The sequence below is a fragment of the Cyanistes caeruleus genome, unplaced genomic scaffold (assembly GCF_971803275.1).
Source record: "Cyanistes caeruleus unplaced genomic scaffold, bCyaCae1.hap1.1 HAP1_SCAFFOLD_100, whole genome shotgun sequence".
In the NCBI taxonomy this organism is placed as follows: domain Eukaryota; kingdom Metazoa; phylum Chordata; class Aves; order Passeriformes; family Paridae; genus Cyanistes; species Cyanistes caeruleus.
The window spans coordinates 211,311-237,084 of NW_028255902.1; the positions used below are offsets into that span (position 1 = coordinate 211,311).

The window sequence follows — 25,774 nt, forward strand, 5'->3', positions numbered from 1 at the left end:
TTGTTTTAAGATAAATCAATATATTGATTTTCTTATTGTTTTTGTTTTCTCTTTTTCCTTTTTCTGTCCCTTATCTTTTCCCTACTACCTGTCTCTGTTTTTTCTGGGATGTACTACCAACTGTAACGAGTCCTGAAGACTTCAGAGAAGAATTCTGCAGCAGCACTACAACATCGTTCAGAAAGACCTCGACGATTGTGAGCCACGGGGTGGTGTAAGAGACGGTCCGAAGATTCCCTCATCTGTCTCACAACCGTCTCAAGGACAGAGACTGAGACCCTGAATATCACAAGGGACTTGGTTTGGGGGTTTGGGCCTAGCTGAGATGGATGTTTGCTCAGTGATTGTTTGCAGGTGGTTGCACGGTACACTGCCCTCGTTCCTGCTGGTGAGCAGAGGCTTGGTAACCTGCGTAACGGGTTTTCCACGACTCATGGCTCTCATTCCTGCTGGTGAGCAGATGTTTGTGCGTGGTACCCGGTGCAATGGGTTTTCCACAACACCTTGTCCCTGTTCCTGCTGGTGAGCAAAGACTTGCAAGACATGGATCGCTCTGTACCCTACACCTGCTCCCTGCGCAATGGAATTTCATCACAATGATCATCAATCTCATCTGGCTTTGGCCCTGCGCCCCTCGCTTTGCAAAAGACTATAAAATTATACCCCAAACTTACCTTCCTTTGAGATCTCCCCAACGGACAGAAGACTCTGCGTCGTTGGACGGCTGAGTGGACTTCGACGTTGGTAGCTATAATCCCCTTACTCTCTTTTCCTTATGCTTTGCTTTCTCTTTTCTTTCCCTCTATCGCATATTAGTGCTGATGAGCACTCAATAAACTGTGTTTTCTTGTTTAAGTCCTTGGTTTGCTGATAATCTTTTGTACTCTAAGACCGGCTAAAAGAACCACATCACGAATCCCACCTTGCGGATCGTGACAACTTCTAGAGAGGGACTTGGACAGAGGGACCTTCAAACTCAGGATGCTCATTCCTTGTTCTCTCCCGAACCAGGATTTCCCCATCCCAAACCTTGGCTGGATGGATGAGAAGGCTGCAAGGAAGAGGAAGATGCCCCAGGAATCCCAGGCAGGTGAGGAGGAAGTCACTGCCCCTTTCCCCCTCTCTCCTGCGTCCTGCTGGGGACACATTGGAGGGATCTCCTTCCCCTTCCCTCTGGCACGGAGGCAAATCCCATCCTCTCCTTGTCCTTCCTCCCCCAGACAAGGAGCTAAGAATGGAGACCAGGGAGGACAAATCCCTGCGGCACAACCTCGTGGACAAGGCCGTTCTGAGCAGCTCTACAGTTCAGGAATCCAACAGGGAGAAAAATCCCCAGAGATCCCACAGGAGGAGGGGCTCCAAACCCATCCCAGGGTGCTCTGAGGAGGAAAGACCCACCCTGTGCCGGGAAGACGGCCGGAGGTCCAGCCAGGGCTCTGAGCTGGTGGTCCATGAGCAGCTTCGGGATGGGGAGAAGCCCTACAAGTGCTTGGAGTGTGGGAAGAGCTTCAGCCAGAGCAACAGCCTGATCTGCCACCAGATGATCCACACTGGGGAATGGGCCTACGAGTGTGGGGAATGTGGGAAGGGCTTCAGCTGTAGCTCCCACCTCATCATCCACCAGCGCATCCACACTGGGGAGAGGCCCTATGAGTGTCCCCAGTGTGGGAAGAGGTTTCAGACCAGCTCCACTCTCCTCGTGCACCAGCGGATTCACACGGATGAGAGGCCCTTCCGCTGCCCTGACTGCGGGGAGGGCTTCAAGTACAACTCCACCCTCACCATTCACCGGCGCATCCACACTGGGGAGAGGCCCTATGAGTGTGGGGAATGTGGGAAGAGGTTTCAGGCCAGCTCCACTCTGCTAAGGCACCAGCGGATTCACACGGATAAGAGGCCTTTCCACTGCTCTGATTGTGGGGAGGGCTTCAAGCAAAACTCCACCCTCGTCAGGCATCGGCGCATCCACACTGGGGAGAGGCTTTATGAGTGTGGGGAATGTGGGAAGAGCTTCAGCCACAGATCCAACCTCATTACCCACAAACGTATCCACACTGGGGAGAGGCCCTATGAGTGTCCCCAGTGTGGGAAGTGCTTCACCCAGAGCTCTCACTTGACCAGACACCAACGGAGGCACCAGTAAGGGAAGCCCTGCCAGTGCCCCAAGTGCAGGAAGAGCTTTCTCCACAGCTCCAGCTTCATCCCCCCTTGGAGAACCCACATTGGGAATAGACCTGGTGATCCGTGTTCCCTGGGATCCATGCTGGGAAGACACCCGTCCCTCTTCCTGCCCATGGCAATGACATGATGAGAGATCAAAGAACATGAGGGTCTGGCCATGGCCCTGTCATTATATTCAATCCCATCTCAGGTCATTGCCAGGGGCGGGAAAAGGACTCCCTCTCTCACCAGAGGAGAAGAGTGTCCTTTCCTGGCAGGAGGAAATATGTGGCCAGGAAGAGCCAATCAGTCGCATTTTAGTTTTCCCTATGAATAGTTTGTCTTATCCCTTCTGTTATTCACATTGTTTCTGTTCCCGTTTGTTCCTTATCTTGTTGCTGTTCCAAATAAATTGTTCTTATCCCTGCCTGGGATCTTTGCCTTTTGTGCTTTCCATGGGAGGTGGGAGGGAAGCGAGTGGCAGCGCGGTTTCAGCGGGAGCAGGAAATTGGGGAATGCCATTCCTGAAGCCCAGCCCGTGGAAACGAAGCATCCCAGCTGGTGCCAGGCCTGGTTGCCATGGCAGCAGCCTTGGGAGCGGGTCCCTGGCTGGGGGCTGCGGGAACCTCTTCCCTCTGGTGCCCAGGGACAGGAGTGGAGGGAGCGGCTGGAGCTGAGGCGGGCAGGTTTAGGCTGGATGTGAGGAAAAGGTTTTTCCCGCGAGGCTGCTGGGGCACTGAACAGGCTCCCCAGGGAAGGCTCCCAGCTCCAGGGCTGGCTGAGCTCCAGCAGCGTTTGGCCAGCGCTGCCAGGCCCAGGCTGGGATTGTTGGGGTGTCCTGTGCAGGGCCAGCAGTTGGACTGGAGGATCCCCATGGCTCCCTCCCAACTCAGCCAATTCTGTGGCTCTGGGATCCCATGAGCCTGGGGATGGGACTGCAAATGGTTGCCATGGCAACGGGCTCTGGCTCCAGGCCTGAGCTGGTGTCCATGGCAACCACCCCTGGCATGGGGTCCCCATGGAGCTGCCAAGGGACTGATCATAGCAACAGGTCCTGTGATGGTTGTCATGTAAATAGCATAGCAACAGGGGACTGGTTATGGTTACCATGGAAACAGACCATAACAATGGGGCAGATGTTGCCATGGGAACAGACCACAGCAGGGAGACAGCTCTGGCCAGGAGCAGCTCCTGAGCACAGCCCAGCAGGGCTGGGGCCCTGCCAGGGCAGCTCAGGGACACAGAGAGCAGGCCCAGACAGAGCTGCCAGGGGCTCAGCACTGGCAGGGGCTGTGGGATGTGCCAGAGGTGGCTGTGTCCCAGCAGCTCCTCTGTGGCTGTGTCCTGGAGCCCCAGAGCAGCTATGATGTCAGAAAGGGGCTCTGTGACAGCACCGAGTGGGTTGTGTGTGGTCACAGATGGGGCTGTGACATCACAGAGTTTGTTGTGTGACCTCACTGAGCAGCTATGGCATCATAGAGGGGACTGTGTGACATCACATAGATGGCTGTGACATCATGACATGGCTTTATGACATCCTAGACCTGGTTGTGAGGTCAAAGTATGTGCTGTGACATTACAGGGTATCTGTATGACGTTACAGAGATGGTTGTGTGACATCACTGATGGGTTATGACATCACAGAGCTGGCTGTGACATCATAAAGGATGGTGTGAGGCCATTGAGCAGACAGTGCCATCATCGAGGGTGGCTCTGTGACATCACAGAACAGACTGTGACATCACAGGTTGAATTTTTGACATCACAGTCTTCTGTGACATCACAGTACAGTTGTGTGACAACACATGATAACATCCCAGAGTTGGCTCACTTAACAGAGCTCAAACTTAACAGGACTTCAGTTATACCTTAACCTTAAATGAAACCTCAAATGTCACAATTTAGCAAAACATTTTGCTAATTATAATACAGCATTTACTGTGTTTAACCTAACTCACAACCTATGACTTATCAAATTAGCAGAGGAATAATACTAAACAGTATTTAAATTAGCTCATAATTTATATTAATCCTAACAATGGAGCAAAAGAAGAACACTAGGCAGCATTGAACTTAGCTTATACCTTGTGACTTACCCTCACTCACAGGCCTGACTGACTCAGATCTCCAAGGCACTCCAGCCCCTCCCAGAGCAGCATTTCTGCCACATTTGCCAGGGCACAGCACTGGTGTGTGCACACAGACACAAAGAGGCAGTGCAAGGCAGCTGTGAGAAATTCCCCTGCAGGGCAGGGAAATGCTCCCTGCCGATGCTTTGGCATCTCCCCAGCGGGCCAAGGGCTGAGCCTGGAGGAGTGGGGGGATCGGCCCAGGCTCCGTCCTTGTTCGGGGATGCCCCGAGTGCAGCAAACGGGAGAGTTCCCGGCTCACAGAGGCCCCACTCCGAGGGAGGTGGCTGGCCCAGGAGAGCTGCAAGGGGCTCCTTTTGGAGCGCTGTTTGTAGGGCCCCAAGAGAGGGGCTTCAGGCACAGCAATGTTTCATCCTGGCCGCACTTGGCATCAACAGCTTTCTTTGCAAGGCTGAGAACAGGGATGTTGTGCCACGGAGGGAACAGAAACAGTTCCCAGGGCTGCTCCTGAAGCAAGCAGGAGCTGCTTGGGCAGCAGCAGTGCCTGGGAGCAGACAGTGTTTCTGATGAGCTGCAGAGGAGCTGAGCCCAGGGGCTGTTGGCCAAGGCCCAGGCCCAAGGAGCATTTCTCAGCTGGCAGGGCGGCCTGAGAAGGGGAGGGGGGAATGCACCAGCACAGGGCCCCATGGAACCAAGGGACATCTGTGACACTGTGGGGCACCATGAAATAAACAAAGCATTGTGACACTGTGAGACCTCATGGAACCAGTGAGACCATTGTGGTCCCCACAGAACCAAGAGAACCATTGGGATCCTGTGGGGCCTCGTGAAACCAAGAGGCCTTTGTGACACTGCAGGGCTGCATGGAACCAAAGGTCCAGGGTGACACTGTGGAGCCAGAGGAGACCTTTGTGACACTGCAAACCACCAAGGTCCATTGTGACATTTCAGGCCTCATGGAACAGAGGAGTCACGTGACATTGAGGGGCCTGTGGGACCACAGAGACCATTGTGACACTGCAAGGCCTCATGGAATCGCTGGGACCATTGTGACACTGCAGGGCCTGATGGATCCTGAGGCCATTGTGACACTGTGGAACTCCATGGAATCAAGAGTCCACTGTGACACTGCAGGTCTTCTTATAATCAATGCTCCACTATGACACTGCAGGATCCCATGGAATCACAGCACCATTATGACACTCCAGGGCCCCATGGAAGTAAGGGTCCATTGTGACTCCATGGAGATTCATAAAATCAAGGGAACACAGAACAGGTCTGGCTGCTTTGGCCTCCCAGGGGCCTCCTGACTGGTCCAACTGACCTTGACATGTTGAGGGTCTCTTCTCATCTGCTATTAAAACACTAAATTCACTAAGGTACTGTGAATTCCTTCCTACAGGAAAAAACTGTCCTGCTTCTCCAAGCATCCATGGCCAAAATTTTGATTCCACCTCCAACATTCCAATGACTGCTATATCCAAAGACTGCTCCCAGACAAAATCTGCCATTACTGACAAACTGGGCTGGCCTTGGCCTCCTGATGTCCAGCTCTCACTTGCTTTCCAAACCCTGTGCCTCTTTCCTTCCTATGGAAAAGCATTGTCCTTCTCAGCCAGGTGCCCATGACCAAAATAGGGATTCCACCTCCAGCTTTGCCTGTTGTGAGAGACTGGAGGAGAGACTGTTGTGAGAGACTGGAGAAGATTGTTGGCTGGAAACATTTTGTGTTTCAAAGGGGAGGAAGGGTCAGGTCCAGCCTTGTCCTGCCCTGTAACCCCAGCACTGCACTGCCCTGGAACCCAAATCCCCCCAGAGCCTCTATCCCAGCCCTGCAGTGTCTGCCAGTCCCTGGCACACCAAAGGCAATGCTCCTCACCCACCTCTGGAGCCCCCAGACCAGCTCCTGAGTGACCAAATATGGATGCTAAATCTGAACCAGAGTGCCTGTAGTTATTACAGGCCACATAGCTCTCAGGCCTGATTGAAGGCTAGCCTGAGAAATTAATGAGAAGTAATTAAAACAATTCTCAGAGATACTAAACAGCCTTGCAGGTGTTGTTTTGCAGCTTGTTGTTTCTCCTTGCAGGAGAGAGTCGGGGGGGCAAAGTGCCCCTGACCAATGATGGTGATGTAGTACTTTGTTAACCAATAAGAGTTTCTTTTCTGTACTTTCCACGTATCTGTCTATAAGACAGAGCAGAAGCAATAAACTAAGGATTTCTCCTGTTGTGACTCCCTTGAGAGTCCATTGTCGTTCTTTAAAGCCGTTCCCAATCGGAACGACATCTGGTGACCCCGACGTGATGTGAACCGACCCCTGAGGTCCGGTAACCCGACATAAACTGCAGCCGACCCCCGAGGTCAGAAAGCGACCGACGTGATCTGCTAATCCCCTGAGGGTAAGCAGCAAGCGGGAAAAAGCCAGCCCTTCCCCCTAGAGGGGTAAGTGGAATTCTCCCGGGCTTTCCAAGAAGAAGCTGGTTCTGGAAACCAACGGGATAGTGGAACCTGCCGGTGAGTGAGTTTGGAACGGCTCGTCTTGGCGAAGCAGAGCTCAAAATTCCCGGGTCTGAGCCGTTAGCGTCTGCATAATTGCATTCGCGGAGCCGCCAAGATAAAGTCCTCATAATGAAGGACTGTACTTCAGCTGATGAACAGCTTGCCTACTTTGCATGGCAGGATGCCCTGCCCCGCATGGGACTCAGTGTTTCTGAAGATGCCATGCATGCTTTATTTCAGTGGGTGAAAGAGCAAGGTTTTGTTATAACTATGGACAATGCCTTTGATCTCGAACTTTGGCTGTCGATAGAGAACCATTTATGGTCAGAATTCATTAACGGAGATATCAGCGTGTGTAGCCTAGCAGCTACCTGGGGAGTGCTTTTTAAAGCGCTGAAACGGAGCCAGTCTGAGGACAGTGAAACCGGGAGGAGAAACTTTGATGCCGAAAGTTCCTCCGTTGTACAAGATAAGGGACCGAGAGATGAAACCGTGGATGAGCTGCATAGTGCTCTTTTAGCTCTGCCCAGACCCTCGGAGGACTTTAGCGGCGAGCGAGAGCAATCTGCGGCCCAGAGATCTCCCTCTCCAGAGAGGTTTGAGCGGCCGCCATCCGCGGAGCTCGGCACGCGAGCTTTGCCAACGGGAAAGCGGCAGGAAAGCAGAGACTGCCCGCCTCCGCCTGTGCCACCCGCAAAGCCTCCGCCGGCGCCAAAAGTGCCACCGCCGGCCGCCGCAGAACCTGCTTTCTCCAGCGCCTCCGCGCTGTCCGAGCTTCTTCCTTCTGTGCCGCAAACAGAAACGCAGACATCCCCGCTGCGGCCCGTCAGCGCGGCGGGGGAGAGAGAGAGAGTCAGCGCTCAACTCCCCCGCGCCCGGCGCGCGGGCCGCCGCCGCCGAGGAGTCCAGGCGCGGATCCAGAGCGCGGCGGGCCGCTGCCGCCGCCGAGGCGGGGGGAGGGGAAACAGCAACCGCGTTCCCCCTGCGCCTGCCCGCCGCCACCAGCCGTGGTCCGGCCGGCCGCTGGCCGACCGAGGGCGGAAGAGCGGCGGGGAGAGGGGAGGCAGCGGCCTCGCCTTCCCCCTGCGCCTGCCCGCCGCCGCCGGCCGCGAGAACCCCAAAAAACCCGAACTCAAGCCCAAATCTGGGGCCGGGGCCAGGCCCGTGGCAGGCATTGCCCCCCCTGCGCGTCCAAAGCACCCGCGAGAAAGCGCGGGGGGGGCCGGCGAACCTCGCTCGCCCCGTGCGTGCGCGGGAGGCGCTAGCCCTGCGCCCACTGCGCTCCCCCCACGCTCCAGCAGGGAGGCGCGGGAGAGAGAGAGAGAGCGCTTGCCGTGCTGCGCTCCCGATCTGAACTCTAGCAGCGGCCCCCCTGCACCCATAAAAGTGGCGGGGGGAAAGAAAGACAACGGCGGGCCACTCCACCGGGACCTTCTGCACCAACCCAAAGAAATACCTTGACAAAGTCTGTCAACTCCAGCGGCCTGAGCCGTGCCAGCGTCCTGCAGTCCCTGCGGGACCCAAATTTACTCACTCAGTTTGTATCTTTTAAGTTTTGTGTTTACAGAACTGACAAGTTTTGTGTTTACGAAACTGACAACCAGCCACGAAGAGATAGTAACTTCAAATTCCCTAAACCTTCCTGAAATTCATGAACTACTGTTCAAACCCGATGAACAACAACAGCAACCATGTAAACTTTATAAATCCCTCAAAAATCCCTCAATTGTATTTGGAAAAAAAAAAAAAAAAAAAAAAAAAAAAGCGGGATAAGAAGAGGGGATCAAAGCAGCATAAATTGCATATAAATTGCATTGTGCATTGTTTTTATCACTTTGGTGTTCTTTCAAACTACTCTATTGACATGTTAGACTGTCAATTCGAACAGACTAACAATGTTGTATATAGTTTTGTATAGTGTGTGTATTAATTCACTGAATTAGAAATATTAGACTCAACCATCAAGTCCTTGCAAAGAGAACAAATCCTAAATACCAAAACATAAACCAAAATTCTAAATTAATTCTAGATCAGCATCCATTCAAAGTTCTAGCAAAAAACTTCTTGAGCTGTGTTCGTTCTTTATTCTACAAGGGCCCAGTAAAATATAGAACAAACACTGCTTTTTTATTTAACAGAAAAGGGTGAGTTATGGATGCTAAATCTGAACCACAGTGCCTGTACAATTGCAGGCCGCATGGCTCCTCAGGCTGCCTGAGAAAATAGCCTGGGAAAAATATGAGAAAGAATTAAAACAATTCTCAGAGATACTAAACAGCCTTGCAGGTGTTGTTTTGCAGCCTGTTGTTTCTCCTTGCAGGAGACAGTCAAGGGGGGCAAAGTGCCCCTGACCAATGATAGTGATGTAATACTTTGCTAACCAATAAGAGTTTCCTTTCTGTACTTTTCCACGTATCTGTCTATAAGACAGAGCTGAAGCAATAAACTAAGGAATTCTCGTGTGGTGACTCCCTTGAGAGTCCATTGTCATTCTTTAAAGCCGTTCCCAATCGGAACGACAGGGCGAGGTTTCCAGAATCCATCAACCTTCAGACTCTCAAGGGAAATGGCACGTGAGTGAGCTCTTGCCACCTTGACACTGATTGTTCTGTGCAGAAAGGGACATTGAGAACTTGCCTCCAGCATCTGGCAAGGTCTTCAAACCACCATCTACCACCACTTCCAGATGTTCCATGTCACGATCCAAATCTAGAAGGGAGCACAGATCAGAACCATTCCATGGTGTGCTGGGATCCCCTTCTGCCTTAGGGAATGGGGCACTGCAAGGGGGTCAGGTAAGGCTGTGGGAGCCAGATGTCAGTGGATATGGCCAAAGCTGCAGAGGAGCCTGAGGAAAGCTCTGGATTGGCTCTGGACATTCTCAACACCTTTTCCATGCTCTGTGCAAAATCCCTGAAAGGCAGGCACTGCCAAGCAGCAGAGATGGCAGCTCAAGCCTCAGCAGGGCTCAGGCCCAGAGACACAGCAATTACCTCCTGGGTCTGTGCCTGGCATGGCCTCCCTTCCTGCAGCAGAGGCTGCCCATGAGCCACTGCTTCCTCCGGGAAACGCTGCCTTCAGCACAGCCTTTGGGTTCATCTCTGGAGAAAGGAAGAGCCACAGCTGGATCAAATGGAACCATTCCCCACTGGGGAGGTGGCATGTTCAAGAGGCAATATTTGTCAAAGTCATGGATAAGGACAAGGAAAACACCCAGGTTATTGGGGCTGGCCAGGGCCCTCCCTCCTCCAAGCAGGCCCTACACCTGATCCAGCCTGAGACCAGGAAATTGCAGGGGATCTCAGGGTGTGCATGGCCCATGGTGCAGTTTGGGCTCCCTGTCAGCTGATACCAAATGCCTTCCTGCTGAGGCTGGGGAGAAGCTGCAGCCAGGCCAGGCTGGGAAACAGCCCTGCAGGGCATGAAAGCAGCAGCAGGGCAGCAAGGCTGCCATGGATCCCTTCCTGCTGTGTTGGGCACTGCGTGTCCAGATGTGCAGAGAAAGTCCCCAGCTGCTGAGTCTCAGGAGAAGGCTGAGGGACATGGACCCACCTTGTCCTTCTTGCAGAATTTTCTTCAGCATTTGCCTCATGGGTTTGGATGGCTCATGGGGTTTCATAACTCCTGTAGCTTTGGTATTTCCTCTTGGAGGACCTTAGAGCAAAATAATTCCATTTCATAGGAATGGATCCCAGAAAACCAGTGCTCAGCCTGTGGGGTCAGCAGGGACACACCACTCACCCCTGTGATGGGAGTCAGGCTTGTGTGCAGCAACCAACCCAGGAGCTGGGAAAGTCCTCCCTGCAGACACACCTGTAACTCAACAGCCACAGAAGCTTCTGTCATCTCTTCTGATCTGAACAGGCAGCACTGAGCCTCAGGAGTGGTGAGAGGATCACACAGGGCGAGGGCACACATGTGCATGGCTCTGTCCTGGCACCTGCAGCGATGCTCTCCTGGCCAAGCCTTGGGCTCTGAGCTGGCAGCTCTCCCAGGGGGAAAGGCCTTCACCTACCCTCACCATCTTCCAGAGCCTCAGTCCTGGGCGTGGGTTGGGAAGCCAGATCACCTTCAGCAAGAGGCTTGGCTGAAAAAAAAGGTAGGACAGAACAGCTCCCGTGGCTCTGTAGGAGACCCTCAGGCTCCCTGGGGCTGGCAAAGGAGCCATGCAAGGCACAGCCCCGGGGCACAGCCCTGGGCCCGGCCCCTTCCCTCTCTGCTCTTCTCCGTGGCTGCACAGAGCACATGGAAGGAGACACTGATATTACACACGGGAAGAAGATTGACAGCTAAATGCTCCTTCTTCCCACTGGTAGTGACCTGTGGGATCCCTCAGGGCTCTAGAAGGGAGCAGGGCGAGATTTCCAGAACCCAACAAGCCTGAGATTATGTTAAGAGATATGGCAAATGCTCTTGCCACCTTGTCATTTTGTGTTCTGTCAGTAAAGGGAATAGAAGAACTTGCCTCCAGCATTCTCCAAGATATTCAAAGTATCATTCAGTAGCACTTCCAAATAATTGAGGTTGAGTTCCAAATCTAGAAGGGAGCACAGATCAGAACTGTTTCCATGGTGTTCCGAGATCCCCTTCTACCTTAGGGAACCGGGCAGTGCAAGGGAGTCGCACTAAGGCTGTGGGTGCCAGATGTCAGTGGACATGGCCACAGCTGCAGAGGGGCCTGGGGGCTCTGGGCTGGCTCCTGGTCACTCTCCACCCTCTTTGCAGGCCCTGTGCAGCATCCCTGGGAGAGGTGGCTGGAGCAGCCCAGGCCCCACTGGGGCCCTCTCTCTGCCACAGCTGAAAGAATTGTAAAAGCAGTGGGGAAGAACTACAGCAGGCAGTGCCACAACTGTCCCTCAGGCCCTCCCTCCCTCCTGCCCACGTTCTGCTGGGACAGCTCTCCCATCCCATAGGGACTGGGCCAGGCTCTTTCAGGATACAGTGGAGCCTTGCCCTCCCCCTCTGCCTATTCCCCACCATGGGCACCCCTTTGCAGCTGCTGCCAGGATTTGGGACCTGTCTCCCGTGGAGGGACCCCAGCAGGACTGCTCAGTAGCCAAATGCCCTGAGCCTGCTGGGGATAATTCCACTGGGCTGTGCTGGTCTTGTCTGGGCTGTGCCTGCACTGCCAAGCAGCAGAGATGGCAGCTCAAGCCTCAGCAGGGCTCAGGCGCACAGCAATTACCTCCTGGGACTGTGCCTGGCATGGCCTCCCTTCCTGCAGCAGAGGCTGCCCATGGGCCACTGCTTCCTCCGGGAAACGCTGCCTTCAGCGCAGCCTCTCCTTCCGTCTCTGGAGAAAGGAAGAGGGATACATGCATCAGGTGGGGCAGTTTGTTCCCCAACATGAAGGTGGCATCTTCAGGAGGCAATAGTTGTCAAAGATATGGATAAGTTTCAGGAAGGCATCCAAACTTTGGAGCCAGGCCAGACACATCTACCACAAGACTGGGAAATTGCAGGGGATTTCAGGGTGTGCATGGCCCATGCTGCAGTTTGGGCTCCCTGTCAGCTGATGCCAAATGCCTTCCTGCAGAGGCTGGGGAGAAGCTGCAGCCAGGCCAGGCTGAGAAACAGCCCTGCAGGCTGTGAAAGCAGCAGAGGGGCAGTGAGTCTGAAATGGATCCCTTCCTGCTGTGCCGGGCACAGCATGTCCAGATGTGCAGAGAAAGCCCCCGGCTGCTGAGTGTCAGGAGAAGGCTGAGGGACATGGACACACCACGGCGTCTCTCCAGATTACTCAGCCTCTTGTCTCCTGTAGGTTTGTTCCTCCCTCTAGGAGGACCTTAACAGAAAGCATTTCCATTTCAGATGAATGGATCCCACAGAACCAGGGCTCAGCCTGTGGGATCAGCAGGGACACACCACTCACCCCTGTGATGGGAGCTGGGCTTGCGTGCAGCAACCAGAAAAGGAGCTTGAAATGTCCTCGCTGCAGACACACCTGTAACTCAACAGCCACAGAAGCTTCTGTCACCTGGTTCCTGCCACGTTGTCAATGATTATTCCTTGTTGGGACAGTGAGAACATACCTGCATGGGGCTCCAGAGGCAGAAAATCTTCATGAAGCCAAGCTGCTGGAGAAGCCTTCCTACCACCCTCATCTGGAAGGGAGCACAAATCAGAACCATTCCATGGTGTGCTGGGACCCCCTTCTGCCTTAGGGAACTGGGCACTGCAAGGGGGTCAGGGAAGGCCATGGGAGCCAGATGTCAATGGACATGGCCAAAGCTGCAGAGGGGCCTGGGGAGCTCTGGGCTGGCTCTGGTCACTCTCCACCCTCTTTGCAGGCCCTGTGCAACATCCTTGGAAGGGCAGTGGGACCAGCCAAGGGCCCCTGAGGCCTCTGTCCCTCCCACAGAGAAAACCATCCCTAAAGCCCTGGGGAAAACCATCCCCAATGCTTCCCAGGGAGAAGGGAGCACTGTCCCGGGAAAGGGGACTGAGGCTGCCGGCTCACTTGCTCGCCCTGCTCGCCACGGAGCAGCCTGGGCAGCCCTGTCAGGCAGGGCCACTGCCAGGAGGAGCAGGAGGAGGAGGCGCAGAGCAAAGGCCATGGTGCCTTGCTCACTGCCAGTCCTGCAGCTCTTGCTGCCACCACTGTCCTGACACCGCTGTCCCAATGTCAGCACCGCTGCTGCCGCCGCCGCTGCTGCCACAACAGTCGTGGTCAAGGACTGACTGCTCGGTCCTTGTGGTGCTGGGCAACCACGGGGCTCTGGGACCTCTGTGACCTCAGAGCCTGCTGTCACCTCAGCCTGCTGTCACCCCACAGGCTGCTGTGACCTCATGGCCTTAGATGTCTGCCCCAAGTGTACTCCCATCTGTACTAGAGGACTGCTCTGACTGTGAATCTTTGACTTCATCAAAAGGTCATTGCTAAACAAAACCTTGGTTTTGCCTGCTGACATTGCTGGACAGGCAGTGTCCCAGGAGATGCTCTTGATGGTTGCCTCTTTTCCTGGGCATGGCACTGGAGGAGGTCCAGGCCCAGGTGATGCCACTGAAGGAAATGTGCCCTCATCCCAGGGATGCTCAACACAGACTCCCCCAGCCCCTCAGGGCCCTGCCTCTGGTCACAGCAGCCCCTGCCTGGCTCCTGCCTGCCCACACTGTGGTCAGCCCTGCCTGCTCCTGGACATGGAGCTCAGCCAGGGCTGGTGCTGTGTGGGCTTTGCTGGTGGTACCAGCCAGACACTGGGGTGAGAGCTCCATCTCTTTATTGGAACAGAAGAGCTGTGCTGGGCCCTGCCCTGGCAGGAGGGACCCATCTTCAGTCCAGGCCACAGAGCAGGGCGGGTCCCTTCAGGGACACAGGGTCTTGCTTTGGGTGGTGGCAGCATCTGCACAGCAGCAAGCTGGTAATGCAGTGTTGTGGTTTTAAACCAGAAACTAACAAAAAAATTACTTCTTTTTTGCGGTGAGATACGGATTAGAACAAGAGCAAAACAGGCTTAAAACTTAAAAGGAATAAAGAAAGTTTATTGACAAAATATAAGAATAAGAACACCAGAATAAACTTCCATAAAACTCCTTTTATCCCCTACTACCCACCATTCTTTTGTTCACATGACAACACAGAGACCAAAGAACCTTGGAACTTTGGTGTCCAGAACAGTCCCTATTTTCGCTAGAGTCTTTTTATCAGTCTTTGTAGAGAAACAGAAGTCTCTTTCTGCTAATCTATAGAGTTTCTCACAAGAAAACTATTTCTGCTATAGTTTCCTATTGCCCTGATGTCAGCTGCCCAGAAATGATGCTACCAGAGCTCACTCCTCCCATTTCACATCACTCTGAGGTGTGTATGGGCCATGAGTCTAGGGATGGCATTTTAAGGATGAGTTATTCAAAGGCAAAAGTCTTCTTCATCTGTCTTTGTGAGCTCTACTGGAAAACAGTTTTCTCATTGGCTCTCGAGGCCTCAAATTTTCGCTTCACCCTGTTCCAGCACCTCACCGCACCACAATCACTCTACTTTTTACTCAAAATTCACACTTTGAACACTCCATTCCTGCCCATATACTGTGTCATGAATTGAAGGAGTTTTTTCAAGACCTTATTGTCCATTCCCATAGCCTCAAGAGAAAGGTATTTCAGCTCATAAAGCATTTTCTTATTCTCTACCCCTTCTGAAACTTAATTATTTTCTTACTGTCTCCGATAGTTTTATGAAGTCTCTTTACATGTTGATTACTCTCTTTTTCTTTCTCTGGATAAAAAGATTAATCTGCAAGTCTCATCTGGGTAATGAAAGGGTTAAAATCTTGCCCAGGCTTTTGTAGATGGTTCTGTGACTTCTGCCGGTGCAGGAGCTGGAACTGTCTTTGATAGAAGATTCCTCATGGCTGTTCTGGAGAGTGTAGTCGCCGCTTTAGCCCGCTGCAGGTTCAGAGCCCCTTTCTTTCTTCACTCGGCAGTCTCTAGTAAATTTAGTCACAGCAAAACCTGCAGCTGAGCCAGAGATTGGCTTGGCCCGGCCAGAGCCCGGGGAAAGCTCCCCACAAGCCCCCATCTCCTGACCGGGAGACATGGCAGCTCAGCCCAGCCCCCGCCCGGCCGCATGGGCGGGCAGGGAACGGGAGGCCTGGAGCTCTGTTACCTTTCACAGCCAGGAAACAAAGAGCCTAAGAGTGCTCTGACTTTACATCTTGGGGTCACGCTTGTACAAGAGGTCCCCCTGTCTGCTCAGTCCTTGCCCTCCCCAGGCTGCTGGGAGTGCCAGGAATCTGAAAAGTTCTTTCTGTTCCCATCTCCCCACTTAGGGATGCTGGACCCCCTTAAGTGCCCCCAAGAGGCATTTTCCACCCAGCTTTGGAGTTCTTCATTCTCCAAACATCTTCCAGGAAATAACCCAACCCAGGGATCCCCCAGGATATCTGGGCCAAGCTCCCACTCCCCAGGCACCTGTGGGATGGGGGTGATGATCTCACAGGTGGGGGCTGTGAATTCAGGGAGTGCTCGACCTCGTGGTTCCTTCTCCTTTCCTTGATCTTCCTTTGTTCCTCCTCTTCCTCCCGTTCCTCCTCCCTATCCCCACCTTCTTCTCCTACTGCCATTTCTTCTTGCTCTCCTTCTTCATCCCTCCTCTTCCATCTCTCCTCCTCCTCCCCCAGGAGCAGTGACACCCTCGGTGCCCTGTTCCCAAACCCCTCACAGCCCACGGCAGGAGCGGGGATGGAGCCGGGACAGGTCGGGATGGGCAGCGCGGGGCTCTCCGCTGCTCCCACCCGCTGGGGACGGGGGGAACCCGGCCCGGGGAAAAGGAGAGGGAAACTGGGAAAATTGGGGGCTGCAGATCCAACCTGGGGCTGGCTGGGGACCCTGGCTGGGGACTGCCAGCCCTTGGGGCTCCTCTGGGGAGATGTGGGAGGGGGGAACGCAGAGAGGGCTGGGGGATCCCAGGAGTTGCAGCACTGGCAGGGACTGGTTTGTACTGGAATGATACTGGAACCTTACTGGGGCAACTGGGAATCCTTGGGAATGAGCACAAGACGCATGCTGATGGTAGCTGAGATATACTGGGAGTGTCTGTGACCATACTGGGGGGATTGAAATAACACTGGGAACAATAGGAACCATGCTGGGGACAGCTGGGATCCTACTGGGATCACAGTGGGAGCAACTGGGCCATGCTGGGTAAGACTGGGACCACACTGGCAGCAACTGGGACTGCATCAGAGTGACTGGGAGTGACTGTGAGCAACTGGGATAGACTGGGAGAGAGACAAGTGCAGGTAAATGGCAGCAATGGGAACTACAGTGGATAATCATGGCAACAGCTGTGCCTATGCTGGGGTCATACTGGGATCCTACTGGAACTAGCTGGGATCATACTGGGGGTGACTGCAAAGGTGCTGGCTGGGACTGGAACCATGCTGGAGATGAATGGGAGCAACTGGGCCAACCCTGGGAGAGACAGGGAGTCACTCTGGCCATGACTGGAACCATACTGGGAGGATCTGGGAGTGACTGGAACCATACTGGGGGTGGCTGGTACAACAGCTCATACTGGGAGTGACTGAGATTGTAGTGGGAGTGACTGGGATTATCCTGGAAGTGTCTGGAACCATACTGGGAGTGACAATGGCTCCTACAGGGATAGCACTGGGAACCACTGGGATTACAGTGGGTGCGAATGGAACCTGACTGGGGGTTACTGGGAGCTACTGGGCCCATGCTGGGAGGAAAATGTGGACACATTGGGAGCAACTGGAACCATGCTGAGGGGACTGTGACCACAACTGGGATCACAGTGGGAGAAACAGGGAGCCACTGGGAAAGACAGGGATCATTCTGAAGTAACTAAAACCTTACAGGGGCAACTGGGATATACTGGAAGGTCTGCAATCATAGTGGGGTTAATGGATCCACATTGGGAAGAGCTGGGACCACCCTGGGAGAAACTGGGTGTGAGTGGGACCATGCTGAGATGGACTGGGACTATTCTAGGGACAACTGGGATCACACTGGTAGGAACTAGGAACAACTGGAACTATTCTAGCAGCAACTGGGATCATACTGGGATCACAGTGGGAGCAGCTGGGTCCCTGCTGGCTGAGACTGGGATCCCACTGAGGGTAACTGGAATCATACTGGGATTCACTGGGAGTGGCTGGGAACAACTGGGATCATGCTGAGAGCAACTGGGAGGAGCTGGGAATGACTGGGAGCGTGCTGGGGCTGACTGGGATATACTGGGAGAGACAGGGAGTCCCAGGGATCACACTGGAGGCTACTGGGGTCACACTGGCACTGCCAGGGAGCAACTGGGGGCCACTGGCCTCATCCTGGGAGTGACTGGGATTAGACTGTAAGTGACTGGGAGTTCCTGGGATTAGACTGGGAGTATGAAGGAAACTGGAAAATTGGGGAAAAAATGGGGGAAAAAACCAGGATAAATTAAAGGAAAACATCAGGGAAAAATCAGGGAAAAAACCAGAAAAAAAAAATCACGGTGAAATCAAAATAATGGCATAAAAATCATGAAAAAATTGGGAAAAATTTGGGGAAAACCAGAAAAATTTGACAAAAAATTTGGGAAAACCAGGAAAAATTTGGGTAAAACAAAGAGTAAACTCAAGGAAAAGAAAGTGGAAAAAATTGGGAAAAATCAGGAAAAATGGGGAAAAAAATCAGGAAAAAATAGGAAAAGAAGGAAAAATCAGGAAAAAAGGGGAAAAAAATCAGGAAAAAAGCCCGAGAAAATCAGAAGAAAAACTGGGAAAGAAATTGGAAAAATCAGGGAAAAACAGGAAAAAAAAGATAAATAAAATCTAAAAAAAAATGGGAAAAAATTGTGAAAAAATTGTGGGAAAAACAGGCAAACAATTAGGGACATTTGAGAAGAAGTTGGGAAAAAGCTAGAAAAAATTTGGGAAAGGAAGAGAGAAAAATCAGAAAAAATGGGATAGGCATTAAAAAAATTGTGAAAAATCGGGAAAAATCAGGAAAAAATTGGGAAGAAAATTGTAAAAATCAAGGAAAAACCAGAAATGTTTGAGAAAGCTTGCAAAAAAATCAGGAAAAGCATTGGGAAAAAATTAGAAAAAAATGTGAAAAAAAAGAAAGATCAGGGGAAATCATGGGAAAAGATAAAAAAGTCTGGAAAATATCAGAAAAAAATAATGAAAAAATCAGGAAAAAAAAAAGGGGAAAACCAGAAAAACTTTGGAATGAAAAAGGGTAAAATCAGGAAAAAATTTGGGAAAAAATTGGGAAAATTTGAGCAAAGAGAGAGGAAAGAAACCTGGAAAAAATCAGGAAAAATCAGTAAAAAAAAATAGGAAATACATGTAAAAATCAGGGGAAAATTATGAAACAATTGGGGAATAAACAGGAAAAGATTGTGAAAAGAAGAGTGAAATATCAGGAAAAAATGTGGGAAATCAGGAAAAAAAATGGAGGAAAAAATTGGGAAAAAAAAGGTAAAACAAGGGAAAAATGATGAAAAGAAACTGGTGGAAAAAACCTTGGAAAAATGGAAAAAAATTGGGAAAAAGCCAGAAAATATTTAGGAAATGAACAGGCAAAAATCAGGAAAAATTAGGAAAAAAAATGGGGAAAAATTGGGGCAAATCAGGAAAAAAAATGTGAAAAATATGCGAAAAAAATGGTGAACAATGAGGGAAAAATCAGGAAAAGAAAAAAAGAATAAAACTGGGAAAAAATCAGAAAAATATCAGAAAAAAGAAAAAGAATTGGGGGAAAATCAGGGAAAAAATTGGGAAAAATCAGGGGAAAAATGGGAAAAATCAGGGAAAAATGGGAGAAAAAGTTGGGAAAAAGACAGAAAATTTTGGGAAAAGAAGAGGGAAAAATCAGGAAAATGTGGGAAAAATCCTGGGAAAGTCAGGGAATTTTGAGCAAAAACTGGGAAAAAAAAAAAAGAAAAAATTGGCAAAAGAAAGAAGGGAAAAAATCAGAAAAACAAACCAGAAAAAACCAAGAAAAAACAGAAAAAATAAGGAAAAAATGGGGGGAAAAAAGAGTGAAAAAATTGGAAAAAATATTAGGGAAAAAATGGGAAAAATCAGGGACAAAGTGAGGAAAAGAAAGAGAAAAATAATCTGGATAAATCAGGAAAAAGCAGGGGAAAAATGGGGAAAAAAACTGGGAAAAATCAGGAAAAAAACAGGATGAAATACCCCTATCCCATTTTTCTATGGAATTTTGGGAATTGCCTACCTGGGAGGTTGTAGAAGAATTTCCAGACCTGGGAATCCGGGGAGTGGAGAAAGGTGGAATTGCAGATGAGCTGGTCCAGATTTTCAGGAAGGTTGATGGCCTGGTCCTCTTCCAGCTTCCAGAATGTTCAGATGAATCCCACGCCTCCTTCCAGCTGGAGATCATGGAAATATCATGGAAAATCATAGGAAAGCTGTGATTCAAATTCATGGAGTTTTGCCCCCAAAACACCCTTTTTTCCTGCCAAAATTTCTATTTTCCCCCCCCCAAAATTTCAAATCTCCCCCCAACAAATTTCAATTTTTGGGATAATTAAATGGGGAAGATAGGGGGAAATGGAGGAAAAATGGGGAAAAGTTGGGAAAAACTAGAAAAAAATGGGGGAAAAGAGAGAAAAACAAAAGGAAAAATGGGGGAAAATCGAGCCAAAATGGGATAAAAATAGGGAAAAAATGAGATAAAAATAGGGAAAAAATAAGATAAAAATAGGGAAAAAATTGGGGAAAATGTGATGGAAATGGAGGAAAAATTGGGAAAAATGGGAGAAAGAAATGGAAGAAAATGGGGATAAAACTGTGGGAAAATGAGATAAAACCAGAATTAAAATAGGGGAAAATAATGGAGGAAACTGGGAGAAAAATGGGAATAAAAATGGTAAAAGTGAGGAAAACATGGGGGAAAAAATGGAAGAAAATGGGGAAAAGAGGAGACAACATGGGGAAAAAACTGGGAGAAAATGGAGCAAAAAGAGATAAAATGGAGAAATGTGGAATAAATAGATTAAAAAAGGAAAAAAGTGGGAAAAAATAGGAAAGCATGGGGAACGATTTGAGTAAAAATGGAAGAAAAATAAGAAAAAAATCACAAAAAATGGTAAAAAAGGAGGAAAATGAGATAAAAAAGGGGAAAATTGAGAGGAAAAAAAATGGGGAAAAAATTGGGGAAAAATAAAAAATAGGAAAAAATGGGGGAAATGGTATGAAAATGGGATAAAAATTAGAAAAAATTGAGGAAAAATGGGAAAGAAATGGGATAAAAATGCGGGAAAGTTGGACAAAAATGTGGAAAAATGGGATAAAATGGAGACAAATTGTACTCTAATAGGGAATGACTGGGAGTGATTTGGCTTATGGTGGGGCGCAGAGGAAACTGGAGCCACACGGGGTGAGCAACTGGGCAATGCTGGGAGCAGCCACTGCCGGCACCGGGAGCCCCGAACCCCTTTCCCGGCCATGCCGGACCCGCATCCCCCCGGCCCCTTTGCCGGGGCTCTGCCGCCACCGCCACCGGGACCCCCCAAAAACACCTCCCGGGGACCCCCGGGGTGCCCCCGAGGGGCATCTGCGGCTCGGCTCTGGAGCCCTGCCATCCCCAAACATCCCCCCCAAAAACCCCAAAGCCAGGGAGCCCCGGGGTATTTGGGGCGAGCTCCCCCTCCCCGGGCACCTGCGGGATGGGGGGCGATGGTCCCGAAGGAGCTGCAGATGCAGAGAGCGGGGAGCGCAGGTGGAGCCTCCTCTGCCTGCTCCAGCTCTTCCTCCTCCTGCTCCTCCTCTTCCTCCTCCTCTGTCCCTCCTCTTCCTCCCCCTCTGTCCCTCCTCTGTCCCTGTGCGTGGTTCGGAGCCCTCGGGTGAGCGGGGCCGGGCCGGGCCACGATGGGAAAGGGCTGGGTCCCCCCCAAACCGAGCTGGGGGCAGCGGAGCTTTGGGGGAACAATGGGAACGGGGCGGGACAGGGGAACAGGGGGAGGTGGGAGCACTGAGGGTCCCCCAGTTCACCCCAGGAGCCCCAAGCCCCGTCCCAGCCCCCCCAGTTCCCCCCGCAGCCCCGGCTGAGGGGGGCTCAGCCCAGGAGCCGCCGTCGTTCGGGGCTCCCCCGAGTGCAGGAACGGGAGAGTTCCCGGCTCGGGGAGGCCCCAGCACAGGAGGGGATCTTGTCCCTCTTCCAGGGCCTCCCAGGGTCTTCAGGCCCCTCTCAAGAGGAGTTTTTCTCTTTTTCAGGTTTTTTTGGGGGGGATCCCACCACTACAGGGGTGTTTTTTCCTCCCCATTTTAGGGTGTTTGTGCGGCCGCAGCCCCACAAGCCCCTTTTGAGGGGGGATCATGACGGCTTTAAGTGACATTTTTAGGGGTGTCCCCACCCCAAGCCCCTGTAGGGGATGTTTTGTCCCCCAGGGTGGATTTTGGGGGTTCTCTCTACCATGGCCGCTTTAAGGGCCCCCGGTGTTGTCGGGTCCCACTGTAACTCCTCTTAAAAGGGCAACACCGCTCCCGTTGGTTCCGGCAGTGGAGCCCGGGAGGGGTTGGGGGTCCCGGGAGGGGTTTGGGGGTACCTGGGTGATGCCGATGGAGAAGATGGGGTCTTCATGCTGGGTGCAAACCTTTGTGAGGGGTTCCTGGGGATTTTCAGAAGTTCTGGGTGTTTTTGGGGCCATGGTGGTTTCTTGGGAGATCCCAAGGGGGTTTACAGGGGTCCTGATGGGGGAATTTGGGCGATCCCGGGGGTGGAATTTGGGATCTCAAGGCTGTTTTGGGGAACCTGCTGGTGATGGAGATGGGGACCCCATGACAGGTATGAACCTTCTCAATGTCTGTATGGGGTTTTGCGGTTTTGGGGAGTTTTTGGAGCATCCAGGGATGTGTTTGGGATCAGGGGAGGTTGGGGTGTCCCGGGGGGTTTGGGGGTTCTCGGCAGGTTTGGGGGTGCCTGGACAATGCGGGTGGCAGTGCTGGGGACCCCGTGCCGGGTTTGAACCTTCTCACTGCGCACGGGCAGCGTCAGCGTGTTCAGGGAGATCCTGGGGGGCCCGGGGGGTCACCCCAAATCCCAGGGACCCCAAATGCTGAGGGACCCCTCGAACTGCTCTCACCGCTGGATCTGCTGCAGGCAGGGGGGCACCAGCACTCGGCCCCCACCCTCCACCATCACAGGGGGGCTGTGGAAGAAATCTGGGGTGCACGGACAGGTCGGGTGGGACCCCCAAAGTCCTGGGGGAGGGGACACAGGGGGACTCACAGGAATTCCTGTCACAGGGGGATGAGGGGGAACCCAGGAAGAGTTCGGGGGGGCTGGAGGGGTCCTGGGGGGACCCCCAGGAGTCTTGTGGGGGGTGGGGATGGCAAGGAACAGGGCAACCCCCAGGATGGGTTTGGAGGGGAACCGGATTGGGGCTCTCATGGCAGTGCGATGGGGAGATCTGCCCATGGAATTCCATGGGAATGGCATGGCAGTGAGATCCATCCACAGAATTCCCATGGGAATGGGACAGCAGGGGATCCATCCATGGAGGTCCCGTGGGAATGGGATGATGTCTGAGATCCATCCATGGAATTTCCATGGGAATTCCCACATTCCCAAATTTTGCCTACCGATATCCCACATTCCCATTCCCATATTCCCATGGGATTTCTGCCCTCCCCACCTTTACACTCCAGCGCCTCCCGCCCATATCTGACATATTTCCGGAGACATTCCCTGCAGCTGTGAGCCAGGGAATTTGTTAATCCCTCAGCCTGGATCTCAGGGATCCCCATGGCGGTGCCACAGTTGCCATCGCAGCCCCACAGATCCCCCAGCCCCGGCTCCCCCCGCTCAGCCCCGCTCTGGCTGTGCCGCTGCTGCAGCATCTGCAGCTCCGCGCTGGCCCCGCCATTGGCGCCGCTCTTTGCTGCCCGCCAGTGACAGCCCGAGGCTGCAGTGACGTCACCGGTCGCCGGGCAGATCCCGGCGGCGCAGGGCGGCCAAGGCGGAAGCGAAAGTGCCCGAGGGAGCGCGGGGGGAGGGGACGCGGCAATTCCAGGGAATTCCCCTGGATCCCCTCCCGGGATCCCCCGGGACCCTCCTCGGCCGCGCACTGCGGGACCCCCGGGACAAACTGGGCTGAACTCCCGGGCCCTGCGCCCAAACTCTGCCTGCAACCCGCCGGCTTCGGCCCAAAGCGGGGGAAGCCCCGGCATCCGCGGATCCCATTTTTCCTGCGGCTGCGGCTCCCCAGCCCCGGCGGAGCAGGAGCGGGCGCTGGGAGCCCGAGCCCCGATTCCCGATCTCCTTCTCTCGCTCTCTGCTGCTCTCTCCCTCTCCTTTGGGTGATCAGAAATGCCAGAGCGGCTGGAGAGCCCCGTGCCCAGCTCGGCTTTCCCTGGAAAGGGAGGCCTGGGGGTGCGGTGCCCCGGGATGGCCGGGAATGGGGCTCCGGGGGTCCCCGGGCTGACGGAACCGGGGGATCCAGGGGCTGGCAGGGGAGGATCCCCGGGAAAGGGGGTGCAGGGCGCTGTTGGTGCAGGAGAAGGGGGTGCAGGGGGTCCCAGAGCTGGGCAAGGAGATGCGGGGGGGGTCCCAGGGGCCAGGAATGGGGATCCAAGGGGGTCCCAGGGGGGCTCCCCAAAGCCCCTCCCAGGGCACAGCAGGAGCTGGGTCAGGAGCTCTGGCAGAGACAAAAGGGGGTGAGCCCAGCATGGGGGGGACATGGGGGAGTCACAGGCGCTCCCGGGGGGGGCAACACGACCCCCGGGGACCCCTCCTCTCCTTCTCCCACGTACCCCAACAGAGCCCCTAAATGGATGAGCAGAGCTCGGTGACTGCAGTATGAAACTTGTTCAGTGGCACAGGAGGATTTAGAATTGAGGACAGGGGAAGGGTTTAACCCAGCCTCCTGTTTGAACAGCCTGGAGAGGGGGCTGGGGAGAAACCCATGCCTGCATTGAATTGAGAGAGATCCAGACCCGGGCTGGGAGAGATTTGAGACAAACCCACCTTTGGACTTTGCTGTCCACAACACCCTGTCACATAAAGGTAAAACCTTACAAAAGAAAGGACGTGTAAAATCATGGTTTAGGACTTGTTACATGGGCTTAATGTAGCTAGCAGCTGGCCTGACAAGTTCCCATGCAAAAACATCTTGAGAATGAAAAGTTTGTTAACATAACAAACTATTCTTGGGGAGAAAAACAAGTGCACCTGTAGTAACAAGGGATCTGTCCCATGGGAATCAGTAGAAAAAGTATGTAAACATTGTTAGAGAGAAAAGTTTGGATTGACGTGTACACTCACCATTACCAACCAGTGAACTGAGTTCCCAACCAACTGGAATTAAGCACGGAGCCTTCTGATAACCATGTAAATATAAGCTGTGTGCAATAAAGCTTTGGCTATGGTGGAAGAAGAAACAGGTGTCATTGTCCATCTCTACTGCGACACAGCCAAGCAGGACATCGGGTCCTGCCGAAGCAGTGGAAAGAAGCAGCTCTGGTGGCCAAGTGGCACGGCCCATTCCAAGTGTCCCTGAGCACAGAAACAGCCCCAGCACAGCTGAACACGGGGGGACCCCTCAGCCTCGGCTCAAGGGCTCTGCAGCCCCGCAGATTTGGATTTCCCGGCTGCAGCAGGAGGATGGGAGCCGCCCCTGAGCCTGCACTGAAGGCAAGGCAGCAGCAGCCAGGGCTCCCCAGCGGGGGAAGCCCCTGGGCCTGCCCACAGATCCTCTGCTGAAATCCTCGGCCTGGGCACCCTCCTTTGGCATCTCCAGCCCCTGCGGGACAATCCTGGCTGGCACTGCTGGAGCTTCAGGGCTTTCTGTGCCTGCCCTCGCCACAGCTGCTGGGGAAGGCACCGTGAGAATTCCACTCTGGCTCTCAATTACACTCACACTCTGGGCTGGCTGGGATTAAAGTACTGGAAAATATACCAAGTGTAAAATTATTTTTTATTTGATTTCTCCAGTCAGGCTTGGTTTGCATTTACCTTGAGGAAAGGAATTTTCAAGGATTTTTTAAAGGGATGTTCCACCACTCAGCAGAGATGAGCTTAACGTCTCAACAGACTGGGAAGAGCCCAAAAGATTCCCACAAAGACAACGACCATCAACAAAACATCAAGGCCCCACAGCAAACATCAACCAACATCTACCCCAGACACTGCCCTGGCACAGCTGGAGACACCTGGTCTGGAAAAGGCTGAGCAGGAAATCCAGGAGTGCAGACCTAATTCACATCAGAGACACAGAAATCCGGGTGCAACAGGAAACCAAGCACTAAGGGCTCCACACCTTGGAAACAATGAACACTAAACCAATGGATTTCTATGGGTTCAGACTGTATAAAGTTTAGGAAACATCTAGTAAAACTCACATGTCATGGATTGATTTTCTCTGCACACGCAGACTATGTGTGGTTGAAATGATTCTGTTCAGAATCAAGGAATGCTTTATTTCTCTAATAACATTGTTGGAGAGTTTTTGCTTTTCACAGTTTCAGTGAAAGGATTACACCATTAGAAGAACTTTAAGTAATAATTCTACTTTTCTGTTCGCAGTTCTGTTTGGGCCAGGGGTGTGAGAATCA

At 52.6% G+C, this 25,774-nt stretch overlaps 2 protein-coding genes across 2 annotated transcripts; one reads left to right on the plus strand and one right to left on the minus strand.

Moving 5' to 3' along the window:
* Positions 1 to 1,038: 1,038 nt before the first annotated feature.
* LOC147646359 (uncharacterized) lies at positions 1,039 to 2,143 on the plus strand. The gene is made up of 3 exons (XM_086873563.1): positions 1,039 to 1,090; positions 1,221 to 1,842; positions 2,011 to 2,143. The coding sequence occupies exons 1-3, from the start codon at positions 1,039 to 1,041 to the stop codon at positions 2,141 to 2,143; spliced, it is 807 nt and encodes a 268-aa protein (XP_086729689.1).
* A 4,836-nt stretch (positions 2,144 to 6,979) lies between these two features.
* On the minus strand, positions 6,980 to 13,440 carry LOC147646360 (uncharacterized). The gene is made up of 10 exons (XM_086873560.1): positions 13,213 to 13,440; positions 12,785 to 12,856; positions 12,625 to 12,696; positions 11,938 to 12,045; positions 11,218 to 11,289; positions 10,494 to 10,565; positions 10,305 to 10,406; positions 9,746 to 9,853; positions 9,390 to 9,461; positions 6,980 to 8,263 (listed from the first exon to the last, which is right to left on the minus strand). The coding sequence occupies exons 1-10, from the start codon at positions 13,307 to 13,309 to the stop codon at positions 8,223 to 8,225; spliced, it is 816 nt and encodes a 271-aa protein (XP_086729686.1). The 5' UTR covers positions 13,310 to 13,440; the 3' UTR covers positions 6,980 to 8,222.
* Positions 13,441 to 25,774: the final 12,334 nt, after the last annotated feature.